Source organism: Plutella xylostella, chromosome 16 (genome assembly GCF_932276165.1).
Source record: "Plutella xylostella chromosome 16, ilPluXylo3.1, whole genome shotgun sequence".
Lineage (NCBI taxonomy): Eukaryota > Metazoa > Arthropoda > Insecta > Lepidoptera > Plutellidae > Plutella > Plutella xylostella.
In genome coordinates, this window is record NC_063996.1 from 4,501,417 (window position 1) to 4,515,545 (window position 14,129).

The 14,129-nt window shown below is 37.3% G+C and overlaps 2 protein-coding genes across 4 annotated transcripts in view; one reads left to right on the forward strand and one right to left on the reverse strand.

The window, feature by feature from the left end:
* LOC105390242 (flotillin-2) overlaps positions 1–14,129 on the forward strand; it is a 195,508-nt gene that overhangs the window by 17,718 nt on the left and 163,661 nt on the right. The gene's annotated exons all lie outside the window — the stretch shown is intronic.
* Positions 2,018–9,905, reverse strand: LOC119693906 (glucose dehydrogenase [FAD, quinone]). 2 transcript variants are annotated; one of them, XM_038118858.2, is made up of 2 exons: positions 9,731–9,905; positions 2,018–5,207 (listed from the first exon to the last, which is right to left on the reverse strand). In XM_038118858.2, the coding sequence occupies exon 2, from the start codon at positions 5,205–5,207 to the stop codon at positions 3,339–3,341; it is 1,869 nt and encodes a 622-aa protein (XP_037974786.2). In that variant the 5' UTR covers positions 9,731–9,905; the 3' UTR covers positions 2,018–3,338. The 2 variants fall into 2 exon arrangements, with proteins under 2 accessions (XP_037974786.2, XP_037974787.2); XM_038118859.2 differs by lacking the exon at positions 9,731–9,905 and adding an exon at positions 8,576–8,718.

The following is a 14,129-nucleotide window of genomic DNA, read 5'->3' on the forward strand; positions in this document are numbered from 1 at the left end:
TATCTACGACCAATTCTTCCGAAGTAAATAAACTATCTATATGAATTAAATAAACAAATCTGAATAGTTAATTAATTACAGTTCGGTTCACGTAAGTTGACCCCTTTTCAGAATTCTGAAGTCTAGGAAAACTTGACAAAGACCTTTTTCTTTTGACTGTCTAACTGCTAACTTACTCAAAGGAGTGGACTCCTTCGCTTATACTGGACTAGGCCAGGGTCACATTGTATTCGGTAAATCCTGGTAGGTGTAGGTACCTAATCTATAATGCATAATGTCAGACCTGAACTAGATTCTATGAACTAACATTGAATAACCTAACCATCGTATAGCATAACTTTCGACGGCACACGAATAGAAATTACCAAATCATAATACACACAGAAGTACACCTGGCGGCCTTATTTCTAGGAGTAATTTCTACCAGTCTGGTAGTCACCTGGGAGGATAGAAATTATATAGGTACAAGAAAAAGGGAAGTGCAGAAGCGATATGTAAATTTTTTAAACTGTAGCGCCTATCTGTGTCACTCAGCAATGTTACCTAAGCTATAGTTAGCTAAACATAAGCCAACAAGATTTAATCCTTACTTAGTTAGGTGGTAAACCTTATTATTTACAAAATAAAATGAAATCGATTTTATATTTTAGGTTACAAATTTATGTAGTACCTACCTACTTCTACAAATAAAGTATTTATATTTTAGTACCTAACGTATTTGCAAAAATTTTGTAAATATTACGTTGCCATGCAATAATTATTTTTTTTATTAATTATTATTATAGTCTGCGTTTTGAGATCAGCAACAAAGCGTATGCGATCTATACGTCTCTAATATATCTTGAGGCGTTTAGACGCAGTTGTTACAAAGGGTTTAAGTACATATTTTATATAACAAAACCAATAAGTACCTGTTTTAAAGAAGTATAACTTAAGACGTTTAAAATTGGCTGATTATGTTGATCATAATGATTGTTTGATGATTAAATAAAATCGCTGTTTTTACTAAATCTCGTATGATCTGTGGTCCACTAAAATCTGTTCTGGTCTCAATATTTCTACACTTACTCCTATTGAAAACGGCACTTTATTGCGTTCATTTAATTTCACAAATATTAAGAGCTTAGCCGTCAAATACAGCTGTGAGCTATAGCTAGTTTCGGACTGAATTGCGACATGATTCGATTGAAATATATTGTAGCGAGCGTAGCTCCTAAAGGCGAGTGTGATGCGAAATTTGCGTTGATTACACTTTGCCATTGTATTTACTGAGGCGCTGCTCTGTCGGTCTAGTAATTCTCTGACTTCGTATTATTAATTAAAGCTGTTCAGATTTAGCTTACTATGCTATACTCTATATCATATTATTTATGTATAGATGCTCGACAGACATTCAGATTTTTAAACATTTTATTGTTATAAAGGGTGCACGGAAGGTGACTCCTCAAGTGACGTATCCAGTTTAGTGTACTGTGTATTCTGTGTAATATATGTAAGTCAGGCGCACTCTGGATAGTCAGCGACCGAGACTGTGTGACTGGCCATACTTTAGCCACGGTGGCAAACGCTAGTCAAGCTGGAGCGGAGTGGACTGTATGTGTATGGTTTGTAGGCCCTGGGGGTGCTTGTAGCTTGAGGAAGTAATTAAACGGGAATTGTGGATTGATCCGTGTATTTTCGTGTGAAGAGCAGAAACCGAAGAGGAAGTTGAACATAGAAAATGATATAAAATATAGATGATTCATAGATAATTAATGTTACTAGCCAATACCAGCTCTAGTGTTTGTCACCCACGTTCTTGGAAGATCAAACCATTTCATCACAGCGTTAATGACAAAACTCAGTCCTGCTAAAGCGACAATAGGCATGTGGCCAGTTTCAGGTATTTAGTCAATATGTTATTATTTTCCAAAATGAGAACGAGGAAAAAAGTTTCAGTTCACACACTTTATTAAGTAAATTGTTAATTTTGTTATTTGTTTTATTATTACTACTTCATTTAAAAATAAAACATAAATCCGATTCACACTTTTTTATTCAGTACAGTTCATTATTATAACTTCAGTTCATAAATGTAAATAGCCATATAAGTAATTATTATTTTGAATTCCATTACCTAGCTTTTATAATTTGTACTCAGAAAACTTAGCTACAACACGTACAATCAAACTTATTAACAAATTAAGAACATTATCTTTCATACCACACTAAATATGTACTATAAATTTATACTGTAACATAATCACAAGGACCTATTGGAATTCTTATAATTATTTTTCCAACAGCAAAACTGTGTATGGTGTATGGTAATATGGCAAACACATTGAAGAATACTGTAGTAAAATATATTAAAGACCCACCATGCATTCATAATTGTCGTTTAAATTTGAGCAAACAATCTCTATCAGGCTTGAAACCATTGTAGGGAAAAGTAAGTCTATCAATACACTAGGAAAAGGAAAAACACTATGTGAAATTACTTATGAAAACTAAAAAGAATCAAATCATCTATTTCTCAAGCCGTAGAGTAAGGTGCCACAGCCGAAAAAGTGAACTTCGTAATCACAAAACGGACAATATAATTATGTAGATTACAATGTAAGTGCAACAATACCTATGTTACATCAACTACATTGTATTGTTGTCAATGTAAAACTCTGTATGGGCAATAGTGTCCGAATTAGTAATGTAGGGTTCCTGATTTTTTCATTAAATTAAAATTAACATGTTTTATTTCACTGGGGATTGTGTTGCAAAGAAACATCAAAGTTAACCATGAAGATTGAGAACAAAATGCTTATTGCATCAAACATAAATTTACAACGATGTATTTACCTAAATTATATTGCAATGATTTAAAACACACATATCAACTAATAGTAATAAAGTCTGTCTAGCCAGTACACGCGGTGACTAGAGGTAAACTCTACCTTTGGCAATAAAGTATCAAACGACATATTCTTTTATTGCGGTTAAAATACTCGTAATTCCCGATTTAAAGATACAATTCGAAAGCCAACTCGACAGACTTTATCGTATTACCATGACACCTATGCGGATCTATGCTATCTGTAACATAAAAAATTTAAGGCCCTGTTTCACAATGTCTGGTTAGTTATTGTTAGGTACTGTCTGTTATTATTTTTTTGACAGTAACAGCATGTATTTTATTCCACAGGTAGCCACTAACCATACATTCTGAAACACGCCCTAAGTCTTCCTAACTATACTTATCCCACGTATTCAGTACATTCTCACAATAACCTAAAAGTACATAATTTATTAAATTAAATATTAGCATCACAGAATTTTAGCTATTATAATATTGCTATGCGTTACTATAGTAAGTGCCAGTCTTGTTTGATCATGTCGGCGGCCTTCTCCGCGATCATGTAGACGGGGGAGTTGGTGTGGCTGGAGGGGATGACGGGGATGACGCTGGCGTCCACCACGCGCAGGCCGGCCACGCCGCGCACGCGCAGTCGCGGGTCCACCACCGCCGCCGGGTCCCCGGCAGGACCCATCTTGCACGTGCCGCTCTGGTGGTAGATCGTGAACGTGAACATCTGCGCCTGGCACGCGAAGTACGCGTCGCTGCCGAACGGCCCGTGCTTCAGACACTCCTCTATCGGCACGTCGTACAGCCGCGCCCCGATCTTCTTCATCGCGGGCTGCCGCGCGATCTCTATCGCCACCTTCATCCCTTCGACTATCTTCTGCAAGTCTTCCGGGTATTCGAAGTAGTTGGGAATGATTGTCGGGTGCACGTAAGGGTTTCTGCTCTTCAATGAAACTCGACCTGTCGATTTTGGTCGCATCAACATCGGGAATATCATGAATGCCTCGTTCTTGCCTAACGAACTGAAAGTCTCGCTGAATATCTGTTCGTCGAAACCAAAATTGCGAGGTAATGCCGGGTCGTTGTTGAGCCCGCCCGTAATGAACAGTAGCTCCATGTCTGGCCAGGCGGTGGTGTTGAACTTGTCCTGCAGGTCGAGGAACACGAGCGCCTCGCAGCCGCCGGCCAGAGAGAGCGGGCCCTTGTGCGACTGCATCCACTGGAACACTATCTCCAAGTGGTTCATGATGTATTCAGTTCGTACACTGATAGTTTCGGTATTCTGGCCCACTATGAAGTGAAGGCCTCCAGCGGCTATGTGGTCCATGAGATTGTAGCCGACTTTTAAGTCCTGTACGACGGGTATGTTTAAAGATTTCAAGTGCTCTTCCGGTCCGATACCCGAGAGCATTAGAAGCTGCGGAGAGTTGATGGCCCCGCCAGAAACTAATACTTCCTTTTTGGCTAGAATTTTATACTTTTGATTTAAACGTTCCATTTCAACACCAATCACCTTCTTTCCTTCCATTATGAGCTTCGTGACCATACTTCCTTTGGCCAAGTGTAGATTGTTTCGTTTATTGATAGGATGTAAGTAGGCTCTGCTTGAACTGTGCCGAGTTCCATTTCTCATAGATAGTTGTAGAAATGATACTCCCGAAGGATTCGGCCCATTATGATCCCCATATGTAAAGCCCATTTGTTTTGCACCTTTAACCCAGGCTTTACTTTTTGTTGACCTGAATGGAGCGTGCTCGATACTTAAATACCCGTCCTTGCCGTGATATTTCGGATTATCGAACGACGGAATATTAAAGTTTTCAATCTTTTTGAAGTAAGGTAGGACCTCATCGTAGCTCCAGCCTTCGTTACCCAGAGCACTCCAGTTGTCGTAGTCTTGCTTAGCTCCCCTGGTGTAGATCATGTAGTTCAACACACTGGAGCCGCCGACGACCTTGCCTCGTGGCCAGTTGCACTGTTGGTTTTCGAAGCCAGCGCAGTATTTCTTGGACGGTTTAGTTTTGTACTTCCAGTTGGCGGACGTGAACTGCAGGTAGTTGGCGAGCAGCGGTATGTCCATGATGAAGTTCTCAGTCTGTCCCGCCTCTATGAGGAGCACCTTCCAGTCAGGTATTTCTGACAGTCTGTTGGCGAGCACGCAGCCGGCGGTGCCCGCGCCGACTATGATGAAGTCGTACTCCTTGAGCAGGTTGGGCTGGTCGGGCGGCTCCGACTCCAGCTGGTTCACGCCGTCGTTCAGGAAGTGCATGAAGGAGCGAATGGGCTGGAACTGCGCGCCGCCGCCGCGCAGACAGCTGACGATCACCAGCAACGCGGCTGCATGTGTCTTCCACGTGGGATGCCTCATCTGGAACGAGATTATATAAATTATAGCATCGTGTTACTCGAGCGTCAGAGTTCAATGCTGCAAACTAGAGCAAATAATTAATACTTTTAAGTGGGGTAATTGTTGTTTTTAAATAAAATAGCCAAGCGTGTTTTACGTTGGCCGTGACATTGTTATGCAATTAGCGATACATTGACCTGTAGTGAAGGATAGTTGGGGATCGGGGCTGGCCGGAGGATGGCTGTGGATGAGGTCCGAGCATGCGGCGTGCGTGTCAGCGCATGGTAATGTGCGCCTCACGGCCTCACTTGAATTAATTGTGGCGCGACCAACGTTTATACTATTGTTTTCCTTAATGCAAGGAGAATCTATTTTACAAATAAGTAGGTACGTATTATGTGTCACTTATCTATTAAGTATACAGGGTGCAGTATTATTCACGTTGAACCCTAAGGCGATTGATGTATTCAACATACCGCAAAATGTGTAAAATATCACATCAAGTGACTTTAAAAAGTTATGCAGTTCAGCAGGTATTTTTTTACATACCTATCAAGTTATAACCATTCGCTACAATCGTTAATTCGTTACCATTTAAGATAAGAGCAACTACCTAAACTTACACTGTAGTTGTCAATCAATGTTCAATATTAATTGACGAAACAAAACGCGTATTAATCGATGAGATATGCATTTTAGAAATCCAGTGAATTATAATTATTTTTTTATAGTTTCACTAAGCAGTACACGTCCGATTTAATTTATTACTAGTGGCCCGATTGGTCTTAGGTACATGTGTAAGCTTCGTCACAAGTAGTCATGGTGGTAGAGTCCGACAAAGCTAAATTTGCAAAATAATTGAACAGAAACAAGTGCCAACTCATTTTTTTATACCTATTAGGGCAAAAAGTTTTATCTGTATTGCCTGACACTGACAAGGTACGTCTTGCTATTCTTCATTCCATTACCAGTTAAAGAAATAAATCACATCCCACCCTAGGACCCTAGCTAACGACCTAGAGTCCTAAGATAGTCCCCGGAACGAATGCTGATTCGGAAATGTTGCTCATTGGTCATTGGCAAACCGTATTGCCCTTTTTAACCGACCTCGAAAAAAGGAGGAGGTTCTCAATTTGTCTGTATGTTTTTTTTTGTATGTTCTTATTTTTACCATAGCTATCCTACTCGAATAAGCAAATAAAAAAAATGAGTAGACAGTATTAGTTCCAGACAATTCGTCTAATAAATACAAAACTTCTTACTTAATTGCCGTAAAAGTAGTTTGGATATTAATTTTACGCAAATAACGGAAAAATTACAGATGACGTTGAGATCATTAAAGTGGGTAATTCATTTAGTAAATCCAATACGTCATCAACCCACCAATGTCGCAATCGGAGCCTTAAAAAATAATTAGTTATATAATTTAATTAAGATACCTACGGTTTATCTAAAATACATTTAAATTATTTATTTTTTCATGTCACTACGTATTTCTAGTTTCTCATTAAGGAACCACCTATTATTAATCTTATCATGATTTCCTATTTGTCACACCTGTAATTTCGTGATTGCAGTTTCACATAACCGGGTACCTTTTATAATGGCACATAAAAGTACCTCATTATAACTACATGAGATCTAATTACAGCCAGCCTTGAGCTTGAATGACGCCTGAACAAAATCTAGATTTTGCAGGGTATCTTTAATGACTAAACTAGAAACTGTACTCTACTTACGTATAATGGGAGGGCGGGCGGTTTAAGTAATAATTAACTGTCAATTTTTACACTTACATTCTCCAGTCCCAACTGTCTTCAGGAGGGGAATTCAGATACATTTTCAAAGAAGAAGACAGCAAAAATACTGTGCGAAACGATTAAAAACATTTAAAATTTAGGTTACACAATTAGAATGTAGATGTGCATATGCCCTTATGACCTCTAAAATACACTCACGGGCAATGAAAAGGTTCCACTGAGAAAAGTACCAAATTACTCGTAAATGGAAAAAGCTAGCTTAGTGACGCCTTCTGGAAGATTGAAGTATATCAAACAGAACATCAGGATATTACCAACTAAAAACGGTAATATTTTGTTCAAATTTTGCATTAAATGTCAAAAAATTGGGGTCGTTTGGTGTCGTCATTTTGTGAGTGGAACTTTTTCATTGCACGTGAGTGTATATTATGAAATAAACAGAATAAAGACAGTAATCGCTATGTTATTTTTATTAATCAATATAAAGTGCAACAATAGATAAATAATTAGGCAAGTGTTACATAGTTGCTCTATTAGCAATTTTATTTAATGCAACACGATCGGTATTGTTATCAGGAATATTTGCCACATTTCTTGGGAGTTAATTGTATGATTATGCATATAATAATTTTAATAGTATATCTACCGCCCCAATTCTCAACACATACACGGTTTAGAATATATATAAAAAAAATATACACAGTATTTTATAATCGAGCAATGTTCTTTCTTTTATTGTTATGTGAATAGGATAAGATTATTTCATTGACTGAAGTCAGTACTTTTATATTATACGTTAACATAGCATTTAGGGATATTTTTGTTGAGAATATGTACACGATTCAATAAAATTTTGAACGTTAGAAATACCAACATATTAATGGAGAAAAATGGAAAGTTTATTTTAGATTTTTTCAATAAAAACTTAAAGACTTTTAAATTTATTTATATTAGGTATTTTAAAAAATACGAAATGTATTTTTGTGTCAGTAAAGTTGGTTCGGGAGTGAATTTTACTTTTTACTTTATTTTTATTGATAGTGATTTATGAAGGTTATCCAGGTTATGAAAGCCATTGTTAAGAAAGTAATTATATTTTATATTATGAGTACAACGGCGGCAGGCGGCTATATGAAAGATGCTGCATATTTTTTTTGTACGATCGAAGATGGCGCTCGGCCACCTTAATAATATAAACCTACGGAATAAGAAGAAGCTTATTTTTATCTTTGTTTTAAAAACCAATGTATGGGCATGCTGATGCCGCCTACGAAACCGGTTACTTGCACTTTTATTTGAAAAATGGCACTTAAGGTACCCTAAGCAATGGCAAAACTGGCATATAAGTTTTAATCAATTGAAAATCTTCACTTTTAACAAATATCGCCGAAACACTGTCGAGAAAAACAATTTTTTTTTGCATAAAATCGGATGCGTTCGGTTGATCTATGCGTTTCAGACGGGGGGGTTGAATATTTTTGTGAACAAACGGTATATGGAATGATAATAAATATTAATTTGTATATGTATTTTATGGCCCTGGTTGTCCGAAACAAATAAATAATAATAATAAAAGTCACGCGACAAAAGTCTGAAGAGGGGTCAGTAATCTCTGAATGAGGTACATACCGCAAGAAATCACATCTGGAGTCTTCCGGTCAAGGATACAAATGTGACTGCCAGTATCAATCACAAGCACACTACAGTCCAACCTCCTTGTCACTTTAGCACCAACGACCTCTTTTTGTTAACTTTGAACAACACTAAACTTCATTGACAATGCACTATAAACTCTAGAAAAAGTTTTTATTAAAAAAATATGATTTTGCGCGGTGATCTAGCGTTTTTCACGGTCACGGGCAGACTACGGCTGGCTGACAGGTTGACGCGGCACTATCAGTCGGAAATCCTTTTCGTAAATCGATTTATTAATCAACCGGATCCCCTTCTTCTGCCCGCACTACTAGACAAGATACTGTACCCTCGTTTTGCAAATTGGAGTATTTATGAAAAAAAATAAAGTCTATTCCGGCGTTTGTATGCAAATTCGGCCGGAACTGATTGTTTGTTTTTGGAGCTCAAGAATTTCCGACTAAGGACAATCAATACTCATCCAGAATATAGAATAATTCATACTAATCTCTAAGCAGGTTAAGAACCTAGTTCCTTCCTTTATGTACGATAACATTGGATGCGATTTGCAAATCTCGGAAAATTTCACTTTCCCGGAACAAGAAACGATGCAAAGACAATGTTTTAAGTAAGATTTCCATGTTTGTCCAAGTCCTGTTTTGTCCTATAATGAAGTCGGGGATTCCCAAGTACGGATGCCCTATTAACGTGCTCCGCTCTCGTTACAGCACAGCGTTGCTTGTCGGTCGAGTTCAAGTTCATTTATATTTTTATTTTTAACGGCCGGTGAAGACTGACGATTTTGTTTGAAAAATATTACAGATGGTAGGAATCATAATTATTTATACAAAATATTAATTATTAGTGTTTACCTAGATATCAGATAAATACTAAATTTTAAGAAGCTAGCTTTTCCGCCTTTATGTCTCTTTGGATGTTAATGTTGATTTCCCACTGAAATGCAATTAATTACTCTACAATTAGCTTTTTCAGGTATTGATTTTGTTTTATCATTTTGTTATATTTTTATAATAAATATAATCTAGTCACTATCGGAACACAATGAATTTTACTTAACAATGTCACATTCTATCGTTACAAAAAACCCTAACAAACAAAGCCTGAAAACTAAATATATAAACAAAAACTTACATTGGTATCCCAGGAAATCCTCAAATAAAACAGCACTATTAATAACACACAAATCAGGAGCTCGTTTGTTCACTGCGTTCCATAGAATTTCAAAATTCAAATTTCGAATAGTGTTGCAACGGTCAATCGATCTGTGACACAGCGCACGGCAGGATCCGCGCCTTCCGACGCTAACTGTTGCGCTATGGAAGGACGACTGTTGTTTTTATTTGCCGAGGAAATTTTTCCCGCGTGCATCTTGATGTGGTTTTTTTTTTAATAAGGGCGCGCGTCGTATGCTGGCCACACTAGCTATTTCTTCTTTTTCTATAGAGCCAGCCAGTGTCTTGCTAGTGTAAGGTTGTATACATGTACCGGGATACACCGGTACCACAGGGACCACAGGATGGTGTGGTGGTTAGTTAGTTCTTCATGAAATGTTTGTTGGTAAAGTAACTTTTAAATTATGAATTCTCTTCTTAAAATAATGCATAACTTGAGAAAAGTTTACACACCTTTATAGCAAACACTTGACTTTGACACTCTTCCGATAAGAAACCCTAAAAAGGTGTTGCAATAGGTATTAAACTAGTATTTTATTAGTATTTTTTTTCCTGTGAAAGCGTGAACTAAATAAGTATAGGTAATTTATAAATAGGAACTAGCTATTTATTATTATTAGCCTAATTTAAAACTAAAATATTGTTACTCAAATGTAATGACTTTAAATGACGATGATTTAGACTATTAGATTTATAAATAGGTAATTATGTACCAAAATTACCCCAATTTTTTAAATTAACTAAGTTTAATGACAAGAACGGGTCAGTGTTTTTTTCGAGTCGTGAATGCACTAAAGAAGACATTGACATTGTGTTACATAAAGACTCTCAACTTCGATGTCAAGGCGAAGGTTTCACGCGATCTTCTCTTTTAAGTGTGTTCTGGTATTCGTACACGAGACTTACTTAATTTTATGTTTTTTGGTAGAGTAAATCTTAATCTTATGTACTTAACAGGAGGAGGGAGGTCGGTTTGGTTCCCGGCCGCGACAGATGTCTTTCATCCTTTTTGAAACTTTGTTGGTCACGTGACTTTTTGCTATGGATAAGAAAACATTTATGAAAATATTATGGAGAACAAAAGTTGTTCAATATGATCCCCTGAGTCACCCCTTTCGGCTTAAAGTGCAAAAGTGGTAGGTATAGGAAGACGAATGGGGATAGTACAGGTTTGATAGTTTATCTAAGACTGGTACTAGTTATTATTCTGTGCTAAAACTATAAAAGTTCACGTTTTCTCGCATACAAAGTGGCGCCTCTAGCGGACCCTATCATTAAACTTTTGACAGAAGATAATGTATGCAGATGACAAAAGGAAACCTAAACTTTTTTCGTTTTCAAAATTTGCAAAACCCGTACGGGCGTTTACCCAGGCTCATTATTTGGTTCTACTTATGACTTTGGGAAATTCGCAACTTTTTTTCTTTCTCCTTGAAAGGAAGCTTTGTTAGTAGAAAGTATAATGAGTTGGTTACGCAATTCCAAATCTAGTTATTTAATTTCTGAATGAGACGTCCCTTACTGTTCGTAAAATATGTATAATAGTAAAGTCACCCTTTTTCGGCAAACTACCACTTTTGCAACACTCTGTATAAGCTACAGTTGATACGTCACTCAGAGAGGCTCCTACCATAAACCTGGCCCTGTAGCACGGGGCCCTATTAAGACGTGACAAAAGTTCTCTGTCGCGCTCGCTCTTGAGGCTGCGTGATGTGAATGAGCGCGATGCAAAACCTTTGTCACGTCTTAAATGCGCCGCATGCTAGCCCTTCTGTATTGTACTTGTAATGATCCTACAAGATGTTGTTACTCAAAACAATGTATTTACTGATACCTAATGGCACTTAAATATATTTAAATACAGTCATGAAAGGTGTGTTCCTATACTTAAATTCAAGGCTTTGGTTTTATTACCATTATTGTGACATCTGTCGACTGATCCATAAGGGGGACCATAACACTCTGCCCTCGGTTTGATTGAGAGGAATCTCCTGGAGTGACCTATGAACTGTTCCATATGTACGTACTTCCGGTGCACTATGCGGCCGCTGTACACGGGTTCGTTACCCGACGTGGATACAAGCGCCGTATTTATGGCAATTCGCAATATATTCGTTAGCGTTTATCAACGTTGATAATAGACCCTTGTGTTTGTTATCAACATGTTGACTTTAAGACAAATTTAAAATCCTCTCTTTTTCGTATCGTAAAAAAAATGCTGTCGAAGATGAAATAAAAAATAATACATGCATGGCTGAAACAAGGCAAAAGAAGGAGGTCTAAAGTTATGAGTACATTTACTATAAATGCTATACAGTATGTTAGAGTTTTGAGCTTCTCATATATTTGGTTGTAGACATTAAAAGATTGAAAGCATCCATGCCTATGGCAATACCCAAAAAGTTCTCTGAAAGTTAGTGAATCACGGATTTTTTGGGCAATTTTGTGGAAATATCAACCTAACCCATACCACATCGTCATGTTTGCATAGTCAATTACAGCTACAATATAAGTTGTAACTATAAGTTATAATTTGATAGTTCCGTTCCGGTGGCCTTATTCTGAACAATAATTACAATTTGCATAGAAAGGATTTAGTTGCGTACTATATGTTTTCAATCATGTAATATGTTTTCAATATTACAAATGCAATATTTTGAACTTTGTTTGTTACTCTTTCACAAAAAAAACTACTAAATATATTTATAGATTAAATGGTCCCATTTTACATCAGAATTAAGCAAAGTCTATTTCGATATTCTCAAGTAAAAATATTTTAACGTGGAGCGAGACTTGCGACCTACAAAATGTAAATTTTTATTATTTATTGTTTAATATCTACCATATCGCATATAAAGTGTACCCTAAACAGAAATAGAAAATCTGGATGGCCCTAGAACACTACCAGAGATATGCAAGGTTAGGTTCAAGAGCATATTCTTCTATGCAGCCGTAAAGCCGTATTCTAAACTACATTCGGAACGGCTACATTTTCAGAATACGTATCCTCACAGGTTTTTCCAGCTCGATTAATTAGCTAGGCCCACCTTCTCTCGGCCACGTCACTCAGGTCTTTGAGAAATAATGACTGTTTACACTCCGCACCCTGCGTTTGAATCGACCGCAGAGGAAAATTTGTGATGACGTCAGACTTTTTGATTTAATTTCTTCTATGGTGCTTCTAAACTTTGAACTTAAGTGGTGGTTTCTAAACTTTCGTCTCGCATCATGAAGTGTTTTTGACTCAATGGAATCGACAATAATGTTTGTGATCAACTCCTAATCAATGTTATTGCTGTTAAAACCCCCGAATGGACATGTACTTAAATACAGATATTAAAGAAAGGGAATATTAAGAAGAAACAGGTTAACAGGGGGGTAATTCTGAACAAGTTTTGTAAATTCTTAGACCAAGAACTGGAACTGAAGTTCTTCAGAACTCCTTGAGTCCTCCTTTCTGATCACATACCACGTTTTCAACAACCTGTATATCTCATTGAAAATATTCGCTCAATAATGTTTTAAGGCAATAACTTCTGAAGCTATATACGGTGCCACTGCGCCACATGTGTCTAGAAAAGATGATGTAAAGTAGTGATGATAAGGGAGCAAAGATGTAAGCTTCAGATTAAAATTGGGAAACAATACTCCAAAAATGTATAGACTTTTTGATACAATTTTACAAAATAACGATTTGTCAGTCAGCGCTACGCTTGGGCTTTTGTCTTGGGAGACTGATGGTCTATTCTATTCTATTCTATTCTATTCTCTATGGGGGTGTAAGTACCTGCACCTGGCTCTCTCGAATGGAACCTTTGTGCATATCCCCAAGGTCTAAACTGCCTTCCTAAGCTTGGACCATTTCCCCACCACGCTGGTCAACTGCGGGTTGGTAGGTTCACATATCTAGATGTGCTAGATCTAGATATGCAGGTTTCCTCACGATGTTTTCCTTCACCGTAAGAGCGATGGTATACATTGTACTTAAGTTAAAAGAACTCATTGGTACATGTCAGCGCCGGGATCGAACCCGCATCTCTGGCGTGAGAAGCGAGCGCTTACCCGACTGAGCTACCACCACTCTCATAGACACTGATGGTCTAGAAGTAGATTTTTATATTGTTCGACATAAAATTCTAATGTAATAAATTTTAAACAACTCTGTATTCAGACTCTCATTCTGGAGTGTATTCTTTCTACTGATAAAAAAAATAACTTGTCCATTGGCCTCTTTAAGTGACGCATAGTATGCGTGGCTGGCTCATGCCATGGGATTTATATTTTTTCCGAGCGCCAGTGAACTTTTTTATTTTTATTGATCCCTTTGATGATCCACCTTTCATACTTACTCATTTTTA

Coding starts and splice junctions, on each gene's coding strand:
- LOC119693906 (XM_038118858.2), bottom strand. CDS start 5,207: ATGAGGCATCCCACGTGGAAGACACATGCAGCCGCGTTGCTGGTGATC.